Genomic DNA, 20,989 nt, shown 5'->3' on the forward strand with positions numbered 1-20,989 from the left:
AAAATTATGGATGGATTGTTCGGACATGGATGGTGAGTGAGTTCCACTCTGTTATACTTTCATATGTGCTGTAAAGTGGTAATTACCCTATGTAAGTATTTAACAATACTTAAATTTTATCTTTTATCTTATGTATCCCTTATCCATGATACATTTTTTTTCTGTTTTGAATAATAATGAAAAGAGAATTGTTAAGAACGTGTTCAGTGTTTAGGACCATCATTATTTTGTACCAAATGCATCCAAAATGGTAGATAATAGCCAATATGTTCAAAAACATATGAATGCTGTTAATTCCTTTCAGGTCTGAATATTAACAAAACCATGAACATTTTTTCAGAAAGGTAAGTTATTATTATTATTATTATTTTCGTTATTTTTATAACAGAGAATTCGAATTATAAACAATGTTTTTACTAAACACTAACACACCGACAACCATTCATAATTAATTCATTCGAGGGACAGCACTATTGTGGAACCTATTAGACTGAACAGCAAGAACTTTAAAGCTGCTGTGTTATCGGGGAACATATTACATAACAGGGTGGACGACTGGTTAGCACGATGGCCTCACAGTTCAGAGGTCGTGGGTTCCATTCTAGCTCAGGCCTTCCTGTGTGGACTTTGCATGTTCTCCCCGTGTCTGTGTGGGTTTCCTCCGGGTACGCCCGTTTCCGCTCACATTCCAAAACCATGCATCACGGGTTGATTGGGCAATCTAAATTGCCCCTGTGTGTGAGTGTGAGTGCGGATGGTTGTTTGTCTTTTTGTGCCCTGCGATTGGCTGGCGACCAGTTTGGGGTTTCCCCCGCCTACTGCCCTAAGATATCTGGGATAGGCTCCAGAAGCCCCCCGCGACCACTGTGAGGAGAAGCGATATCCAGATAATGGATGGATGGATATTACATACCAATACATGTTTGCAGGATGCTCAATTTAGGCCATCCAAGAGTACTTGGTTGTCTCGGCTCTCTACCATGGTGTAATCTTCCTACAGTGCCATGTTTGTGAACATATTTACATGTTCCCAATTCTTTTTTACTCCTGCCTTTCGGCCACTCCTTGAGTCATCAGTGGCGGCTGCTGGTCATTCAAATGAGGTGAAGCTCAGCTCAGACAGATCATCTAATCAGTGGAGCAAAAAAAATATTTGGGACCTGACTATTGCCCAAGAGAGCTGCAATATATGAGTTAACTGATCGTGTGAGCCCATACGACAAGTCATTGGTGAGCAATTCAATTTTTAAGGAGGATTTTTGAGGAGCTGAAACCGTTGGCGAAGCCCACACCAACATTCTATCTCAATTGTGCTAAATATGAATTTTATGTTTTTAGATTGCAGTAAATTGTGTGTTTTAAATAAGTTGCCATATGTGCAGCCACGGTATTCAGAAATAATGCAAATAAAAACTAGTGTTAAAATAATCAGTCACAAAATGATTTATCGTATGAACATTAGATGTCTATTTAATCAGCATCACAACAAAACATGTCTACAGTGTTGTCCATATTTTCACCACTATAATTTACTAAGCTAACATTATGAGCCAAACCACAATCAGCCATTCTAAAGACTCCCAAATCATGACCAGGGCAAATTCTGCTGTGCTTTCTGCCACGCAGGAAATATTAGTGTCTAACATGAGGACCACAGTTGGTGTTGGTGCTATTTTTTTTTTTGAACAATTACAAGAATGATTGGAGAAGTAAGTAAATACAGCAACTATATCTTTAATTTGGCAACACTGAAGACCTGACTTCAGAAAGGATACAAAGACTGTGGACGGGCCGAATGTCAACCCAGATAGGCTGCCAGCCTTCATAAAGTATCGGTCCAGCCAAGATGGCCCATTTTTCACTAATGAGCTCAGTTGATATATTTTTTGATCAGGAAACTACAATGTGTTATTTTCTTTTTTTATCCATTCATTTTTGAGAAATTTTTAAATAAGACTACTTGAAAACAGCCTACTTTTAATGACAAATAGGCGCCACCCCAACCGCTCTCTCCTTGCTACCATGAGAGTCACTCAGGCACGGAATGATCAATTGGCACCAAAATTCATGTGGACATTCCTACCTATGACCACTTCAACATATCAAAGGAATTAACCTCTCAGTGGCTGATGATTCATGATAATGAGGAACTGTAAAGATCCATGTCCACCTGCTGCCTGCTATCAGCCGCCGTATGCCTCCTGAGAGTTGAAACAACTTTAGCGTAGCTAAATGTCCGAAATATAACCAGTCGGCGTTCGTCTGCACATTTTTGTTATTGTCCGCTTCAGCCTGTGTAAGTGGAGAATCGATTGGCACAGTATTTTGGATCATGTGGAAGTGATCACATGAGCTCACATTTGATGTCAATAAATCCATGTCTGATGGGTGATCAAGTACCTCCGTCACCTAATCAAGGTGTCAATTCCAGTGGTGGGTCGTGCATTTCACACGTAGGTCTTCAGTGAAGTCCTACTTGAACGAATCCCTCATATAATACTATCATTTACGACAACACAGCAGGCCAAATATTATATAGAACACAATTACACAGTACTGAGTGAGTGTTGGATGACCTAACTTTTCCTGAAAGGTCCATCTTGAAAATGGCCTCGCAAGTGTATCTGCAACTAAATCCACACTTTTCCTTCCTTCAGCCATTGTCGTTTAAAAAAAAAGCAAAAATATATTTTACATTTTCGAACGGTCACCAATTACGACTTCTGGGTGTGTTGATTCTGCATTAGCACTGCCCCCTCATGAGTGAATATCCAATCACAAGACACGCTCATCACCTGAAAGCTCATTGACTTTGACCGAACAGTTACCCACACAATTGTATCGGAAGGCCTTGGACGAATAGTGCGTGCAACTGGTATTGTGAAATCTGCCTGGCAACATGAGCTAACTGAATTCTGATCGGATAAAAACTATCACCTACAAATACAACAGTAGGATATAATATGACAATGTGAAAAATATGATCATGATTTTTTTTTTATAATGTTAGGCTCGCAGAGAAGGCCTTGAAGGCCTTGACCAATTTTGAAGGCCTTGACCAATGGTCAGTTGCCATTAAATGAAAAGAACAACTGATGTTCTGACAAGTCAGGACTGTAGGTCATTTTTTTGAGTACCCTATTCTGCTGTCATTTTTTAATTCGGAACAGCTGTTTCGAGCTACAGTATCATTTACTTTGGGCTTAATCCTACCTATTGAACGTAACACCTTTAAATACTTTAGCCCTGATTCACTCATTGAGTAACTCATACAATATGTGCATTTATGGATTCCTTTGTGTAGTATGACAAAGTGGGTAATGAAATACTAGATGTGGGTAGCTTAGCATGCCTTATCTAATCTACCCCATCTGTTATCTTTCTCTAAACGGGCCTCATTAAGGATGCTTTCAATTTTAAGTATCTGTGCTTTGCAGCTCTTATATTGCTTGTGAAGATTTGTGTCATGTCATGGCCATTTTCTTAGATGATCTGATTCTAGATAACACTTTAATTGTGTTCTTCCTCTGGTGAAGATAAACTTTGAGGAAACAAGCCTACTGTCTGATTGCCTTTTATGAAGTGATAGCAATAGCACTGCAAAGGGTTTGACCTTGAGCCCTTTAACACTACTTTCTATAAAATGTTATGACCTGAGTTAACTGCTGCTCTTCATTTTTATTTCCTTAACTTGTAACACCATGCAGGTTGGATCAGTTTCTTCATTTACTTGCTTACAAAATAAACATGAACAAATAAAGCATTAAACATATTGGACATAGCTGCATCTAATAGTACCGCTACTTTTCCCTAGATTTTGAATCATGCGGCTAATACAACACTGCGGCTTTTCTGTGGATTTTTCTTTTACCGGTAGGGGTGCTCTATAGTTCAGAAAATATGCTAAATAAATCTAGATTTTTTTTTCTCTTGGATCTGTTCTGTTTTAATTAGCAAACTTGTTGCTGTGTTAAAAGGCACTGTTTTAACAATCTGTTTATGTACCTTTATGTGCATTCACAGTAGAAAATCGTTCTGTACAAGCAACAATTTTTTTAAAACTGCAGCTTATAGTATGGTGGGGCTTGTATGGTTTTTTTTCCCCTCAAAGAGTTAGAGTTGCTGCAATTTATATACAGGTGCGGTTTAAGTCTGGAAAATACGGTGTATACTTATAATTGTCTCAAGCCTACTTTGCGATACAAGTGTGATTTTTGATACAATCATCATATATGATACAGAAAATAATGATGATATGCATTATTTATTTTGGACAATAGGTGGCAGTAGCACAGTCCATAAGGATGCTTTTGGACTGTGAGTGTTTAAAAAAAAGTTTTATTCCAAGATTTTCATTATTTAACACACAACACTGAATATGTCTTAAACCCTGTGTATTTATTACAAGACACTAAAAAAGGAAAAAGCACAAGAAAGTGGGACCTTATCTATAAAGCGTTTTGAGAGGTGTCTTTTAACTGGATATTTCCTGTTACGTGAGCAATGAAGCATCTCAGGAGGTAGATCCCTGAAAACTGGAGGGAACTGCGGGGGAGAGAAAAGATGAAAGAGGTCAGCCAATCAAACGTCATAAATATCACAATTGGCTACATCAATATTTGAATAAATGAAGTTATCGGTTAATCACTAACTAAACAATGAGTTTTATAAAGATTAATTCTGCAATATGCATCTTAGATTTCACAGTGACAATGAAATGAGGATTTCTTTTTCCCTTTTCAATCAGTTTGACACGCAGCTGTACATTTTATGGCTGCCAAGATTAGTCAATATTAGTAGACTAATCACAACGATGTTGACAATCATTTCAACCACACATACTTAGAATGCAAACCTCACTTTCATGGCAGCACGACAGGAATGCTAAATCAAGAAAGGAAGCACGGTGAGGCTGATGCCTGTTATAACTTTCTAACAATAACAGAATGGCGTTTTTGGTACGCCAACATTTTATAGCATCTACCATGGATTAAGGTCATTGGTCAGCGAACTCATGTTTCTCAACAACCAAAACAGTGTGTGTATGCCGTGTTTGACATAGAAAAACGCTGTCTCTATGGAACGGGGAAATACCAGGTCTCAAAAAGTAACAAAACATAACATATTTGTCCTAATTGGCTTGACGTAACACTAAAACACATAATAAAGTTTGTTGCAATATACTACGTTATAGTCCTAACAAAATAAATAAAAATAGGTTCCTTCTATTATTTAAAAATTTTTTGTAGCATTGATTGTGTAGACCAATTTACTACGATTAAATTACCCATATTAGTGAGGAAAAACAAACTGTTTTGGATAAAGGTTAAATTAAAATAAAATCTGTTTATTTTAGTGTTCTTTAGCACAGTGCATTTTCTTAATTTACTCACTACCTTCTAGATTTAAAAAATGCTTGGTGCCCAAGACGAGTGAAATTTGTTTACAATCATTTCTTTTTGTATTTTATATATATATATATATTAGTGATATATATATATACATATATAATACTAGTACAAGTTGCAACGTTTAATCAAAGTTGAATGTTCTATCATGAAACATAAAATGTATAAAAATGCAAATAAGCAGGAGCTCGGGTAAAAACTAAAATGAATTAAGTGGGCTATATGGTTAGAAACAATGCAACAATAATACAAGAGAGAATCGCAAATGCATTTTTTTAGAAAACTGAGTTTGTTTGTACTTTTTTTAACACAACAGGTTCCCATTTCTGTGTGTTATTTGAATAAACAAATAATCCATCCATCCATTATCTGAGCTTTATCCTATTGTACACAAAAAAACCTACATAAATGAGAACACCAGCACCAAGTTCATGTACCTCATGGCCGTGTAACCAATTGTGAATGCAGAGGCAGTTGATGAACGTCACATGTAAAATCTCAAGTGTCCTGCATACTGTTGCTCCAATTAAAAGTAAGACAACCTTAACCTGATCTAAAGCACCATGAACTTGCACTACGAGGATAATGACTTTGAAATCAAAATGCAGCAAAGCAGAGCTAAAGTGGAAAAGAACTCCAAATTCACTTTGACCAGAACAGACAATGGCCCTCATTTACGAACTGTGCATACGCACCAGAATGTGTGAGTCATCAATAGCTTTATGCTTGAATATGTGTATATTTTTTTTCTATTACAAATGTAAATCAGCCTCAGACTTGCATACACACAAATAAAGAAGGATTATCTTAGGAAAAATCATTAAAAACCACTTATTTTAACCAAAGAGGCATAATGTATTCAAACTACGGTCATTTATATAAACACTAATCACACAATTAACAGGAAATGGCTTTAATTGAGAATTTGCTAATGAGGGGACGAATGTCCTGAATAACTGTATAGGACACTTCCCATCACATTCAGCGTCTTGCCGTTCAAGTGAGTGTATGTGCTTACTTTAAGGTATCATCCGTCTGTGTGTCTGCAGGTGTCACTCAATGAGTGACAGAAGTACATTGACCATGCACCGAAAAAAGACAGCAAACCGCTCACATTTCCTGGTCGATGCAAAGCTTTGAAATTTTCATATACGCACGCTACAAAACTGAATTTCCTGACTTGACAGTCGACAAACGGCCATCCAAAAGCTCTGACGCATGACACTTGCATGTGAATCAATTCCAATCAGCACGCATTTCATCATATGATTTTGTATTGAGCGGATCATAATTTATTTTTATGTATTTGTATTTTGTGTACAATATTGACATCATTTTTATACGTTGTAAGATTCTGTGTTTCAGCAAGCCTTGCAATGATAAAACCTTTTGAAAATAGGATTAAAACAGAGGATAGCTATGAACATTTTAGAGCCATATTGCAATGTTTTTTTGGTTTCTTTTTTTTTTAAATCTCTTGCAACATTAAACGAAGTAAATATGGGTGCGGCTTATGCAAATTAGTCAGCTGCAGGCACGCGCTGTCATTTTGGATAAATGTATGAGGAAAATTGGGTCGCTACACTTGTGTCGTGAAACTGACTGAAATATCGCGTATATGCTCAACTTGTGCACAGGGTATGTGTCCTGAGTATTCCTCCGTATTTATTACTAAACGAGGGCCAATGGGACTGCCTCTTCTTCTTCTACGTTGGTGTAGCAACAGACAAAGAGAAGAAGAACGACTTCCGTGTGATGGAAAACCATGCTTGAGGCAAACAAATTACAGTTGTATTTTCTTTACCGGCTTGTGTTTAATAAACATGATACAAGTTCAGATAAAGGCAAATTTTTCGTTTATTCAATTTGTGATTCCAACGAGGAAACGGGAGATGGCTCGTTCCTTTAGCAGATGGGTCAGGGAAGACCATTCCACACGCAAATATTTTCACTTCAGGGCTCTACATTAACTTTATCACTGGTACTACTACTAATGTAGGAAATGGAAATGTATTTAAATCCAGGTTAAACACGATGCTAGCCCACTCCCCCATACTTAAAAAAAAGTTTTTCAAAGTTTTTTCTTGCACAGTACATTCTTTAACTAATACTAGTATGCTCCTTTTTATTTCTTTGCTTTGCTTAAAATCCCTAATTCTTTGGTTTGTCAATTATTTTAAATCAGTGCTTCTCACTTCATTGTTATGCCCCCCCTTGCAAGAAGAAAACAATTTGCGCCCACCCCCCCCACCACCTCCAAATTGTCGCAACTATAAATAACAGCATTTTTGTAGCAAAACAAACCTACACTGTAGAGTTAACACTCGCTGTGCACAATGGGCAAGGACAGCGCCACTGCCAACTACTGGAGTGGATATGCAATTACACTTTATTGTAGTACGGCGGGAAAAAATCATGTTCCCCAGGGTCGCACGCGCCACCCGCATCATCGCAACCCCCCCAGGAGGGCCCGCCCCACTATTTGAGAAGCACTGTTTTATATGCACTTTGAAATATGTAAAGCACATTGAGTTTACACATTGTGTATGAAATGCGCTACAGAAATTAATCTGCCTTGCGTTGCCTTAAATAACTTTAAAACCGTCTATGGTTAAAAAGCAGTACACAGTAGTGATTGTTCACTTTCGTTTTTCATTTAACCTATTGTATGCATGCATCAAACATTGTAATCTAGCTGCAAATCCTTCAATAGGATTTGTTGACCTTAATGAAAAAGCACTCACCTGACCAAAAATGGCTGGGGGAAGCAGCTTGAGGTTTGTGTTTTAATCACATCGTGAAAATTTAGTAAGTTTGACAGCAGTGAACCACGACCACATTTATCAATCTTGGTCACCACCATCTGAAAAAACAATGTTTATAAGGTTAAAATTACAACAGTGTGAATTATGTCACATTGTGGTCTGATGGTCAGGTGACAATTTGGTTAATTGAACAACCTACCTCACTAGTCCACAGAAAAAATAAAATAATGGCGTATGATGTTTTCACTTGACAAGCTTTCCGAAAAGCAGTTCTGTCAGAGCCTTAAAATGCTTAAAATATTTAGTAGCATAAGCGCATGAATAATTGACTTTAGTGTAGAACAAGTGCGGGTGCTTTATTATACAGTCACACATTTCAGAGCTCTGGAGTATTTCAATAGCTCAGTGGGCACATTTACGATTCTGTGTTGACATAGGGCTCAGAACAAAAACGTTGCACTGAATATTTGAGGGCCAAAAGGCTTATCAACTGAAACCAGTTAAAATGCTGGCAGATCTAAAGAAATTCCCATTTCAGAAAACTATTCAAGAAGACGCAGGACAACTGAAATAAAAAAAAGCATTTTTTTTTCAGTTATCCAATTATGTCTGCATGTTTCAACAAGCCAACTTTAAGACTTTTTGAAGACCCAAATGAAGTAAATATAAGACCAATTTCACATTGAGACTGGCAAAAAAAGTTCAAAAGGAGAAGAGTATTCTCTTGATGTAATCGGCAAATCCAAATCACCCTGTGTACGCCATCTTGTATTTTCCACACTTAAATGTTTTTGCTATCCTACATCACCACTCTTCTTTTCGTGTCGTGTGGACCCAAATAGAATAGAATAGAATAGAAATAGAAATCCCTTTATTGTCATTGTACTCAAGTGTGCAACGAGATTAGAGGGCTCCCCTCTCCAGTGCAATACAACAATAATACAGACAAATATATAAATTAGATAAATAAAGAAGACAGTGCAATGGAATTCAGTACTGAATAGGGCATATAGAAACACATCACAAGGCTGTTTTGCGAGGTTAGGGTGGTCTCGTGTGTGTGTGAGAGTTCAGTAAGGAGATGGCTCTCGGAAAGAAACTGTTTCTCAGTCTATTGGTCCTTGATTTGATGCATCTGTAGCGCCTGCCAGAGGGCAACAGGTCGAACAGGTGTGAGTTTGGGTGGGTATTGTCATTGACGATGTTGAGAGCCCTTCTGAGGCACCGGGCGGTGTAGATGTCCGACAGTGGGGGGAGAGGGCAGCCAATAATCCTTTGCGCTGTTTTGACTGTCCTCTGGAGCCTCACTCTGTCCGCCTCAGTGCAGCCGCTGTACCAGGTGGAGACACAGTACGTCAGCAGGCTCTCGATGGACGAGTGGTAGAAGGCCAGCAGCAGCTTCCTGTCCAGGTTGAATTTCCTGAGGACTCTCAGGAAGTGCAGACGTTGGCGGACCTTCTTTACCACTGCTGTGGTGTTGTGACTCCAAGAAAGGTCATCGGAGATCTGTACTCCCAGGAACTTGAACGTGTGGACCCTCTCCACACACACGCCTTCGATGCAGAGGGGGGGCGGCAGCGTCTTGTTCCTCCTGAAGTCGACGACAATCTCCTTTGTTTTAGCAGAGTTAAGGTGCAGTCTGTTGTCCTTGCACCAAGTTGTCAGTCTCTTTACCTCCTCTCTGTAGGCTGTCTCGTCACCTTCCGAGATCAGACCGACCACTGTCGTGTCGTCAGCAAACTTGACGATGGTGTTGTTGCCGTGGGCCGGGCTGCAGTCGTAGGTGTAGAGGGCGTACAGGAGAGGGCTCAGCACGCATCCTTGGGGGGAACCGGTGCTCAGCGTGCGGGTGGAGGACGTGTAGGGGCCGAGCAACACAGTCTGGGGTCTGTTGGTCAGAAAGTCCTTAATCCAGATGCGTGTGAGGGCAGGGAGGCCGAGAGTGTCCAGTTTGGCGACGAGGATGTCTGGGATGATCGTGTTGAATGCCGAGCTGTAGTCCACAAAGAGCATCCTTGCATAGCTCTGCTGTCGTTCCAGGTGGCCCAGCACAACATGCAGAGCAGTGTCGATGGCGTCCTCAGTGGATCTGTTAGCCCGGTATGCAAACTGGTAGGGGTCCAGAGTGGGAGGAAGGCAGTCCCTGATGTGCTGGAGAACCAGCCTCTCGAAGCACTTCATAATGACTGGTGTGAGAGCAACAGGACGGTAGTCATTCAGGTGGACGGCTGGTGACTTTTTGGGGACAGGAATAATGGTGGAAGTTTTCAAGCAGGAGGGGATGACTGCCTGAGCCAGGGAGCGGTTGAAGATCCTGCAGAAAACATGTGACAGTTGGTGGGCACATGCTCTGAGGACCTTGCCTGGTATTCCGTCGGGTCCAGTAGCTTTCCTGGGGTTGACCGCCAGGAGCGCGCGCCTCACATCGTGTTCCTCTACGATGAGTGGGGGGGAGTTGGAGCTTGAAGTGCGGGGGTGTGACGGTTGGGGCGAGTCAAAGCGAGCGAAGAAGCAGTTAAGCTCCTCTGCCAGCGATGCACTCGGGTCTACAGAGGTCGTGCTGCTGCCACGGAAGTTGGTGATGCTCCGTAGACCCTGCCACACCTCCCGTGGCCTGTTACTGGCAAGGTGGGCCTCCAGCCTCCCCTTGTAGGTTGCCTTGGCTAGCTTGATGCCTTTGCTCAGGTCAGCACGAGCCACCCTGTACTGGGCTTTGTCGCCTGACCTGAAGGCAGCGTCACGGGCCTTGAGGAGAGAGCGAACCCCGCTGGACATCCAGGGCTTCGCATTTGGGAAGGTCCGTATAGTCTTATGTTGGGACACAGTTTCCATGCAGAACTTGATGTAGTCCAGTACACAATGCGTGTAGACATCAAGGTCCTGATGATCAAAGAGGTCCCAGTTTGTGTCATGAAAGCAGTCCTGTAATTCACTCATGGCGTCGTCACGCCAGGTTTTCACAGTCTTTGTGGTAGGCCTGAATCTGCGCCTGAGAGGGGTGTACGCAGGTGCGAGCTGCAAGGACAGGTGGTCTGACTGGCCGAGAGGGGCGAGTGGGAGGGCTCTGTATGCGTGCTTGATGTTCGAGTACACATGGTCGAGAGTGTTGTCTCCCCTCGTTGGGCACTTGACATGCTGGTGAAACTCTGGGAGTACAGTCTTTAAATTGGCCTTATTAAAGTCTCCCGCTACTACGTGAACGCCATCAGGGTGGGCCCGCTGATGTTTATTGATGACGCACGCGAGTAGCGAGAGCGCCGTGCTAGTGCTAGCGTCGGGAGGGATGTAAACAGCTGTGACAATCACTACCGTTAGCTCCCTCGGGAGAAAATAAGGCCGGCATTTAACGGACATGAACTCGATGTCGGGGGAAGAGTGCTTCTCGACGATCGTGCTATCGCCGCACCAGTTCTCATGCACGTAAACACAGAGCCCCCCGCCCCTCCTCTTACCGGTGTCCCTAGTCCGATCCGCGCGATGTAGCGAGCGCCCGGCCAGCTGGATGCTAGCGTCGGGGACGTCTGCGTGCAGCCAGGTTTCCGTGACGACGATCACACTGCTATCGCGCACATAGCGGTTTCCCAGGATTTGTAATCCCAGGTCGTCGATTTTGTGGACCACGGATCTGGCGTTGGTGAGGTGCAGACTCGGTAGTGGTTGCCTATGGGGCTGCCGTCGCAGCCGTTGCAAGACACCGGACCTGCAGCCTCGCTTCTGCTTCCTCTCTCTGCGTCGCCTGCGCCGCCTCCCGGCCCCGATGACCAGCCATGGTGAGCCGGGCAGCCTCGCCAGTTCGTTCGGAATTTTGCGATCATAGCAAAATTCCTCTGTGATGGTTATTTCGCATCGATATCCAATACTGTCCGGAGGTTGACTGGAGATGCAGCAGACTGGGTAATGCTCCAGATCCTGATGTGGAGCAGTAGTGACTGATTGACAGCGTTTGCTGCGGGCATTTGATGACCGTTTTTGCAATTTGCAAGGCCTTGATTGACGATTGTCAACCAAGAAATATTTGCACAGTTAGACTACATTCCGCAATACAGTTTTAGGGACATTGCACACCAAATCACCTTGTGGATTTAATAGTGCAAATTGTGATTTTAATGATAATTTCTGTACTTGATAATGATGGCACAAAACTAAATCCCAATCTCAATTGGAGCAGAGTTTTGGGATCTCCAGCCCACTGATTTTTAATTACCGTATTTTCGCAGTTATAAGGCGCACTTAAAAGTCCCAAATCTTCCCCTAAACTAACACAGCGCCTTGTAAGGCGACTGCGCTCATTATATGGACAAAGTATCACTCGCGACCATCAACCCTTTTACTCATTGGGCTGTTCGGAGTGCATGTTAGCACACCCTGCTGGACAAAGTGTGAGTCATTTATGCTTCAAAGTGACCATGACTATACATTATGTGACTATGTTGTTTGGGTGATGGTGTGGGAGAAAGCTGGACAAAAGGGCAGCTGTCCACAATGTTGTAGTCTGTCTTATCATTTATGTTATTGCAAGCAAGAAACGTCCCAGGTTTAGACAACAGACTGCAAAAAGCCCAAAGCATAACAGCAAATCTCTCTAAACAGCCATGTGATTTGGCTGAGTCTGAGTGGCTCCCAGAAGGCATTGCTCTAATGGCTCCCAAGAAGCCATTGCTATATCATTTTGTGTTATTTTTATTTCTTTTTGGTATATTGATGGCATGAGAGATACATGTTTTGTGTTAATCTTATTTCTTTGTTTCATTGTTTGCTTGTATGCTGAGTTTTTTTTGTTTTGTTTTTTTTGAAACCGTGACTCTAAGGAGTGTGGTGACCAGTGAAGTCCCTCCCCTGACGTAGTCTTGTAGCCTATTGCCATGATACCTATTATTGGTTAGAGTCATTGTTAATGATAGCGATTGTCAATGGTATCATAGCAACTGTCTTTAAAATGTGGCGATTGCTTATGGTATTGAGGGAAAGTGAATTGCCATGGGCTGAGTCAGCGCGAGCAGCCGAGCTATTGCTATGCTAAAAGCAGCTGAGCTAGTGCCTTACAAGGCGGCGCGCCCAGTGTGTGCTTCAAAGACAGAAATAGCACCCTCAACAGGTGTTGCGCCCTTTGAGGCAGCGCGTCCTATGACTGCGAAAATACGGTAGTTTGACAAAAAGGACCATGGTCGTCAATTCCATATATCTCTGGAACTACTGTGTCAATCGTCACAAAACAGGTTTTGTTGATGTGGAGTGAATATTCAACTTTCAATGAATATTCCATAACTATTCAACTTTCAATGAATATTCAGATCGTCTAACTGCCGGTTGAGTAGAATCACCTGCGAACCATCTGTAGCTAAAGCCAAACTGTGGCAGGGTATATTTACTTTCGGGACCTGGACTTGTCAACGCCGCACACTCGACACCAGGAAACCCTAGACCGCAGTTATATGATGAACTTTGTGGTTGTGCCATTAAACTTGTGGGTCCATGTCTTGGACTATCAGGTGAAGAGAGGAGTTGAGCTGGTCTGACCTAGCAGTATTGTGAAGATCTGCTGGGAACGTCGTAAGGAATTTCAATTGCCACCTCTGTCAGAATTTCACGGATTTGGATTAAAATAAATAAAATGAAAAAATAACTAAATAAATAAATATATATCGATCGATAGATAGATAGATAGTTTGCTTGGTTAAAGATACAAAAGACAAACAACACATTTCCATTTAATAATGAATTTCATATTGTTTTTCATTTTTAGATAATCAACATGGACACGCCAGATGCTCAAGATGGCGAAAATGTCCAACACTGACTACCTTTTTGCTTGCTAATTTTGTAAATTTAAATAAAATCAATGATGATTGATTTTAAATTGGCAGTGAGTATAAAATAAGATGGTATTAAACTTGGCAAAAACTGTTTAAACTATCTTTTCTTGAGACTTTAGAAAAAGGCTTGCATTTCTTACTGAAAAGAAGTATATACAGCTTACCACATATGGACATCTAGTCTCCTCACACATCTCAAGGGCAATCTGATCAGTCTTTTGCAGTCCAACACTGCCATCCACCAACAAGAATGTCCTGACAAGACTGCAAATAAACCAAGGATCCAAAGCCATTGGCTGGAAGGTAGCGTACCAGTATTTTATGTATATTTCTCATCTCATATATATATTGAATTGTATTTGAGTTTGCCCCCCCCCCAACTACTGCATGACATATTTGTTGGCACTCAGATAAAAGAATACAATTCCATACACAAGCCATTATTGCAAGATATATATATACATATATATACACATACTGGGCAGCAAATTCAATAGCTTACTTCTTTCTTGAGTAGAGATAAGGTTCGACCATATCCACAAAATCTTTGGGTGCTCGATGTCCATAACCTGGCATGTCCACGATGGTGAAAGCCTTGCCCACTCGGAAGAAGTTCATCTTTTTTGTGTGACCCTACAAGGAATATAAAATATTTACTCTGATTAACATTTTAGCATTGAATTGACTTCTTCACATCTTCATTAGAATAGAAATAGCTTCATGTCATGTAAGTAGTTGCCTGTTAGACTGATTTAGTTTTGTGAAACAGCCATTCATTTTTCATTTAAAAATACATTTTAGCAAATCCATGGCCAAATGATGTTTTTATTGTATTACTTTTTCGATCTGCATATAGAACCAGTTGCAGACATGCAAACTGAGATGAATCAAATATACATTGTAATTAAATTAGGAGAACACAAAATGACAGGAATTGTAAATACAATTTTAAAAAATAATTATGCACATCCATGTCTGTTTTGATTACTCACAGGGGTTTTGGAGACTCTGACTTCCACATTAGGGCTCAGGGAAAACAGACATTTGATAAGAGACGACTTCCCCACATTGCTCCGGCCAATGAAGCACACCTGGGCAAACACCAATATTATGGACATAGAAATGTGAAACATTGAGGAGGTTTCTGTGATGTTCTGGGACTGCTTTGCTACATCAAGCACAATATCTAGAATCTGCAGGGGTTAATGAAATTTCAAGACTATCAAGCTATTCTGGAGAAATGCGCTGCCCAGTGTCAGTAAGACTGGGCTGGCAGCGTCCTGGGTCTTGCAACACGAAAATGACACACAGCTAAAAACACCCATGGCTATGTCAACTTTACTAATATAAGTATTTTAAAATTAAGTTAAACTTTGAGTAACTTATTACTCTACACAGAGGGTAAAATTCAAAATAAACATATTACTTTGAAAATTTAAGTAACTAGTAATATCAACTAGATTCCATTTTAGAATCAAATTGCCCAACACCGATTAAAAAGCAGTAGTCGACAGGGTCCAATCTACTTGACTCATCGTGGATGGCAAAAGGCAAAAGGCAAAAGGCTTTGCAGTGTGACCAAAATATTCTACTGACCTCTGGTGGTTCCAGTGGAGGTAAGTGTTCTATCCTCTCAGCTGAAATATAATAATCAATCTTGTGAGATGGTGAGGCGCAGAAGAGCCTCTCTGCTTTTAAAACATCATCAACACAGGGCTGAAAGAGCTGGAACTGTGTTCTATCCACTGAGCTGTAAGTCAATTTAAAATGGACATTATTGTCTGGATATTATTTGAGAGCATGCGAGTTAGACAATGTAAACAATGGGGTGTGACATAAAACGGTACCTGTCCAGGTATGCATCGATATTTGTAAAAGGGTAAAGCAAGCGCTTGATTTTGTTTGGGTATAAAACGGTGGCCACTTTTAGCGAAGCCAACTTGTGAACTCTCCGTCGGAGGAAAGTACACCACTGAGTCCCAGGTTGAAGACACTGTCGAGGTTGCAGACAAAACATCTTCCTTTGAATAAAGGTCTGGTTGAAGGAGATGGGAACGGCACACAAACGGAAAGTAGTGATTAGTAATTAGTAGTGAAGCTTTAAATAGATTTGCGTAAAGTACTGGAATTGATACATCGAATAAAAAGATGTAATAACGTTATAAGTACTCATAAATATTAAGGTGTATGTTAATTAAACTTATGCGTTTAATTGGGTGAAGTGGGATCAAGACGTGATCGATTTACTGTAATGCGGCATAATATGGAATAGTAGGAAATGTGAAATAATATCATTGCTCACCCGTGTTATGGCTGTATGGTATCAGATATATTCCAGAAATGGTTAAAACCAATAAAACAAGCCACATTGACCATAACTACCGTCTAGATACGTTTCTGCATTGCGTGCAACTCAAAATGAGTCCGTCGGCAACATCAAGCTTTTTAGAAAAGGTTCCTGCGTTTTGGTTACAGTAAGGAAACTTGAGATTGTATGCCTGTTTATTATGGATAACGGAAAGTGGCAAAATTAAATAAACACACATCCCATTAAAATGTAATGAAAATTGTCATTTATTAATTAAAAATTTCATTCAGTAATTAAATAAATTAAATACATCAATCTATCACGAAATAATTAAATCACAATTATTGCATGTAAAAATCGTCATAATTATTTCTCAAATTAATTAATTATGTATGTAATTAATTATTTCATAGACTCGCGTTGCAGTGTTTCATGAATTTATTTTATCTGTCAAACTCGCCCATCAAAGTTAGTGGGCGAGGCTAAACGCTGGCGAACTCAAATCTTGTCTATGCGAAAAAAAAAAAAAAATCTTGTCTAAGCGATTGCTTTGGCCTGAAGTGGTTGGCAACATGGCGGCTAGAATGATGGAGGACTCGCATGAGTTACCTTGATTGTCGATACTAGTATTTAGTTGTCCTGTGTGAGTATTCAAATCAATGCAGCGTCACTCAGTGTATTGGAGTATGTTCACTAGACACACGGTTGGCATCATTCATTATTCTGAAATTGATTTCCCTTGACTGGATAAGCAGCGCAACCAATCAGGTGTTCGGAACTGCCCACCAAACTTGATGCGTGAGTTTGACAGATGAAATAAAGTCAACACGGGACCATAAAATAATTAATAAAATACAAAAATAATTAATTAAACAGAAATAATTCTATACTTTTCTTAACATATAATCCTAGGTAATTTAATTAATTAATGACGCATTGATTTACTTAATTCCATATTTAATTAATAATTATTTATTTAATGGTGCACGTATTTATTGATCTAATTGATTGATTTATTTAATTCCATAGATTATGAATGAATGAAACAATTAATAAATGATAATTTTGTTTTTTTTAATAATATACATTTCATGGTGTATTTATTTATTTAATTTTGGCACTTTCAGTCTTCCAAAGTGTATTGGTAACAGTCTATCTTAATAAATTCATAAAAATAAAAAAAGCTGGATGGTGCAAATGTGTGTGCGTGTTTTTTTTTTGTTTTTATTTACTTTAAAAGAAAATTGTCTGGTCTAGGGGCGCCCAACCTTTTGTGGCTTGTGAACACCAAATCGTTTTGACATACCATCAGTACCCCTTCATTCATACACCTTGACGAATGAACACTCTCCAAAAGTAGACTGATTATTAAATGAAAATTATTTAGTTTACTTTACTTAATTTTAACATTCAATACTTGCAGTGACTTTTTTAAAACTCAAATTCAACATAGAAATGCCTATTTTTTCCTTCAAAATACATAAGTCATGTAAAATGTAAAGAATAAACCTTATCTACAAAATAACTCAAAACATTGAGCTTCTTTGGATAAGTCCCCTTGAAACATGCATTCAATTTTAAATGCCAGGAACAAAACACAGAGCAACAATAATTTGCAGACGCACAGCAATTACTTTCATTTTATCAGTCAGCTGAGCTTGAATGAGACCCTTGACGCACAGTTGTTGTGATTTTGGCGGAGCTGTGTCACCGGTTGTTGAACTAAAAATAAACATTGGTGTCAGTCACCTTATTTGAGTAGAAATTTGGGGTATCTATACTTTAGTGGACTATTTCTTTATAGCCTACTCTATACTTCTAGTCCTTGCATTTTTACACAAATACCTGTACTTTCTACTCTTTACCAAGGTTATTTAAGTTAACAAAAACTAAACAACAAAAACTAAAATTGAAAAAACATTTTCTTTAACGAAATAAAATAAAAACAAAAATGCTTTTAAAAAAAAACAAAAACAAACCGAAACTGCATTTTACGTTTATAAAACTAAAACTAACAATAATTATAGTGAAAATGTCTTTAGTTTTGGTTTTTGGAAATTAGTTTAATACATGATCCTTTAAGGTTGATTATAAATCTATTTATTCATTTATTGCAGCTGAAAAGGGAAGGACGATCAGTTGTAAGGGAGTTGTAATTACTCTTAATGTTTATCGCATGTAGTTGTGTCATCAAACAGCTGCCAATAAGATAAGAGCCAGCAGAAGACGGCGCTCCCATGAGACGATTTTGTAGTGTCTTTTGTGTCGAATGGCTCACCTGCTGTCAGCCCCAAATGCAACGCTAGGTAAAAATTCCTTTCCTTTTTTGTTTTAGATGTGAAAAAATGTATACTGTATACAAAAAAAAATAGTACACTGTACAACTGTGTTTAATACTTCTCAACAAGAATTCAATCCACAAATCCACTTTAAAAAATGACAAGGCATCCTAGCTTTATTTGATTAGGGTGCATGTATGCATATATCTCACTTTAGAAGTGGAATCATTATGCACTGCAATTATTATTCAGTCTGTGGAATGTTAAATTGCACCATGGATTATCAAATCGGGGCGGCATGGTGGAGGACTGGTTAGCACGATGGCCTCACAGTGCAGAAGTCGTGGGTTTGATTCCGGCTCAGGCGCTCCTGTGTGGAGTTTGCTTGTTCTCCCTGTGCCTGTATGGGTTTTCTCTGGGTACTCTGGTTTCCTCCCACATTCTAAAAACATGGTATGAGTGTGATCATGGATGGTTGTTCATCTATGTGTGCCCTGTGATTGGCTGGCAATCAGTCCAGGGTGTACCCCGCCTACTGCCCGAAGACACCTGGGTTAGGCTCCAGCACCACCCGCGACCCTTGTGAGGAGAAGCGGTACAGATAATGGATGGATTATCAAAATATTAGTAAAAATAAAATTTTCGGTGAATTTTCACTGGAGAATACTACTAGTATATTCTTAGATTTTTATTTAAAGAAACAAAAATTTGGTCGAGAGCTCATTGGAAAAATCCCAAATAATTTGCATACTTTACAAAGCCAAATTCAAATACCATATTTGTTGTACATCTTCGGTGTGTCTTAATTGTTTTTCCTGTATTTTACAAAATCATATTTAATTATCATAGAAAGGTATTAAAACAGTCGAAATATACTTATATATAATTTATGTAAAATATTTTTTCCACATTAGTTCAAAGATTTTACTCAAGTAAACATCAGTTCTAAGATTAGTAAAAAAAAATAAAAAATTGTAAATGAAAAACCTGATTAATCGCAATCAATTATGTACATTTTTGTGATTAATTAGTTAAAAAAAATTAATCGCTTGACATCACTAACATATATATATATATATAGAGAGAGAGAGAGAGAGAGAGAGAGAAAGAGAGAGAGAGAGAGAGAGAGAGAGAGAGAGAGAGAGAGAGATTGGGCGGCACGGTGGCCTCACAGTGAGAGACAGCATCGAGCGTGGGTTCGATCCCGGCTCCGGCCATCCTGTGTGGAGTTTGCATGTTCTCCCCGTGCCTGCGTGGGTTTCCTCCGGGTACTCCGGTTTCCTCCCATATTCCAAAAACATGCATGGCAGGTCAATTGAACACTCTAAATTGCCCCTAGATATGAGTGTGAGCGCGGATGGTTGTTCGTCTCTGTGTGCCCTGGCAACCAGTTCAGGGTGTCCCCCGCCTACTGCCCGAAAATAGCTGGGATTGGCTCCAGCACCCCCCGCGACCCTAGTGAGGAGAAGCGGTACATAAGATGGATGGATGGATATATATATAAATATATATATATATATATAGAGAGAGAGAGAGATGATACTTCTACTTAAGTCTTTTTAAATACTAATATATATGCTTCTACTTGAGTCATGAAGGTTAATACTTTTGTCACCTCTAGAAATAAATCATTAAATGTTTCCACATACCCCCTGCAATGTGCTCACGTAGCCCTAGGTGTACGCGTACCCTTGGTTTGGAAACACCTTTAGAAGTGCGCGTCAGCTACTGTTTTACTCTAAAGATGAAAATATTTGACACAGCTGCTAGAAACAAACTTCTCGCCCATAATTGTCCTCATTTTGGCCACTTGGTGGCAGTATACTAAAAGGGACCCAAATCGTTCCCCAGTGGAGGGCTGCCCACACTTGTTAAGCATGTGAGCTATTTATAAAATAACGAAGTCCAAGTGGTCTACCTTCTTTGTACTTATTTATTCATTCATTTATCTATTTATTTATTAATTACGGAGGCATGGTGGTCGACTGGATAGCCGTCCGCCTCACAGTTCCTGAAGTCGTGGGTTTGATTCCAGCCAGCCCTTCCTGAGTTTGCATGTTCTCCCCATGCCTTTGTGGGTTTTGTGCGGGTACTCCAGTTTCCTCTTATGTTCCAAAGACATGCCTGGTAAGTTGATTGGACACTGAATTCTCCCGAGGTATGATTGTGGGTGTGCATGGTTGTTTGGCTGGCAACCAGTCAGGGTGTACCCCACCTACTCACCGAAGACAACTGGCATAGGCTCCTGCACGGCCACAACCCTCGTGAGCATCAGTGGCTTGGATAATGGATGGGTGGATTTGTATTTATTTGTTTATGCTATTAACTCTTTTGACCTAGTCTAAAGTATTGTACGGATGCCACTAGTTTTCAGTAATTATCCATACATCCAAGTAATTTACCACATATTCTGGGC

The 20,989-nt window shown here is 39.9% G+C and overlaps 1 protein-coding gene across 1 annotated transcript; it reads right to left on the reverse strand.

Moving 5' to 3' along the window:
- Window positions 1-4,379: 4,379 nt before the first annotated feature.
- On the reverse strand, window positions 4,380-16,428 carry gtpbp8 (GTP binding protein 8). Its single transcript, XM_088315378.1, has 8 exons — window positions 16,289-16,428; window positions 15,834-16,021; window positions 15,583-15,736; window positions 14,979-15,077; window positions 14,489-14,619; window positions 14,151-14,250; window positions 8,153-8,271; window positions 4,380-4,545 (listed from the first exon to the last, which is right to left on the reverse strand). The coding sequence occupies exons 2-8, from the start codon at window positions 16,001-16,003 to the stop codon at window positions 4,449-4,451; spliced, it is 870 nt and encodes a 289-aa protein (XP_088171504.1). The 5' UTR covers window positions 16,004-16,021; window positions 16,289-16,428; the 3' UTR covers window positions 4,380-4,448.
- Between the last annotated feature and the right edge of the window lie 4,561 nt (window positions 16,429-20,989).

Source organism: Idiotropiscis lumnitzeri, chromosome 14, assembly GCF_059441095.1.
Source record: "Idiotropiscis lumnitzeri isolate Australia: NSW breed Sydney's pygmy pipehorse chromosome 14, RoL_Ilum_1.0, whole genome shotgun sequence".
Lineage (NCBI taxonomy): Eukaryota > Metazoa > Chordata > Actinopteri > Syngnathiformes > Syngnathidae > Idiotropiscis > Idiotropiscis lumnitzeri.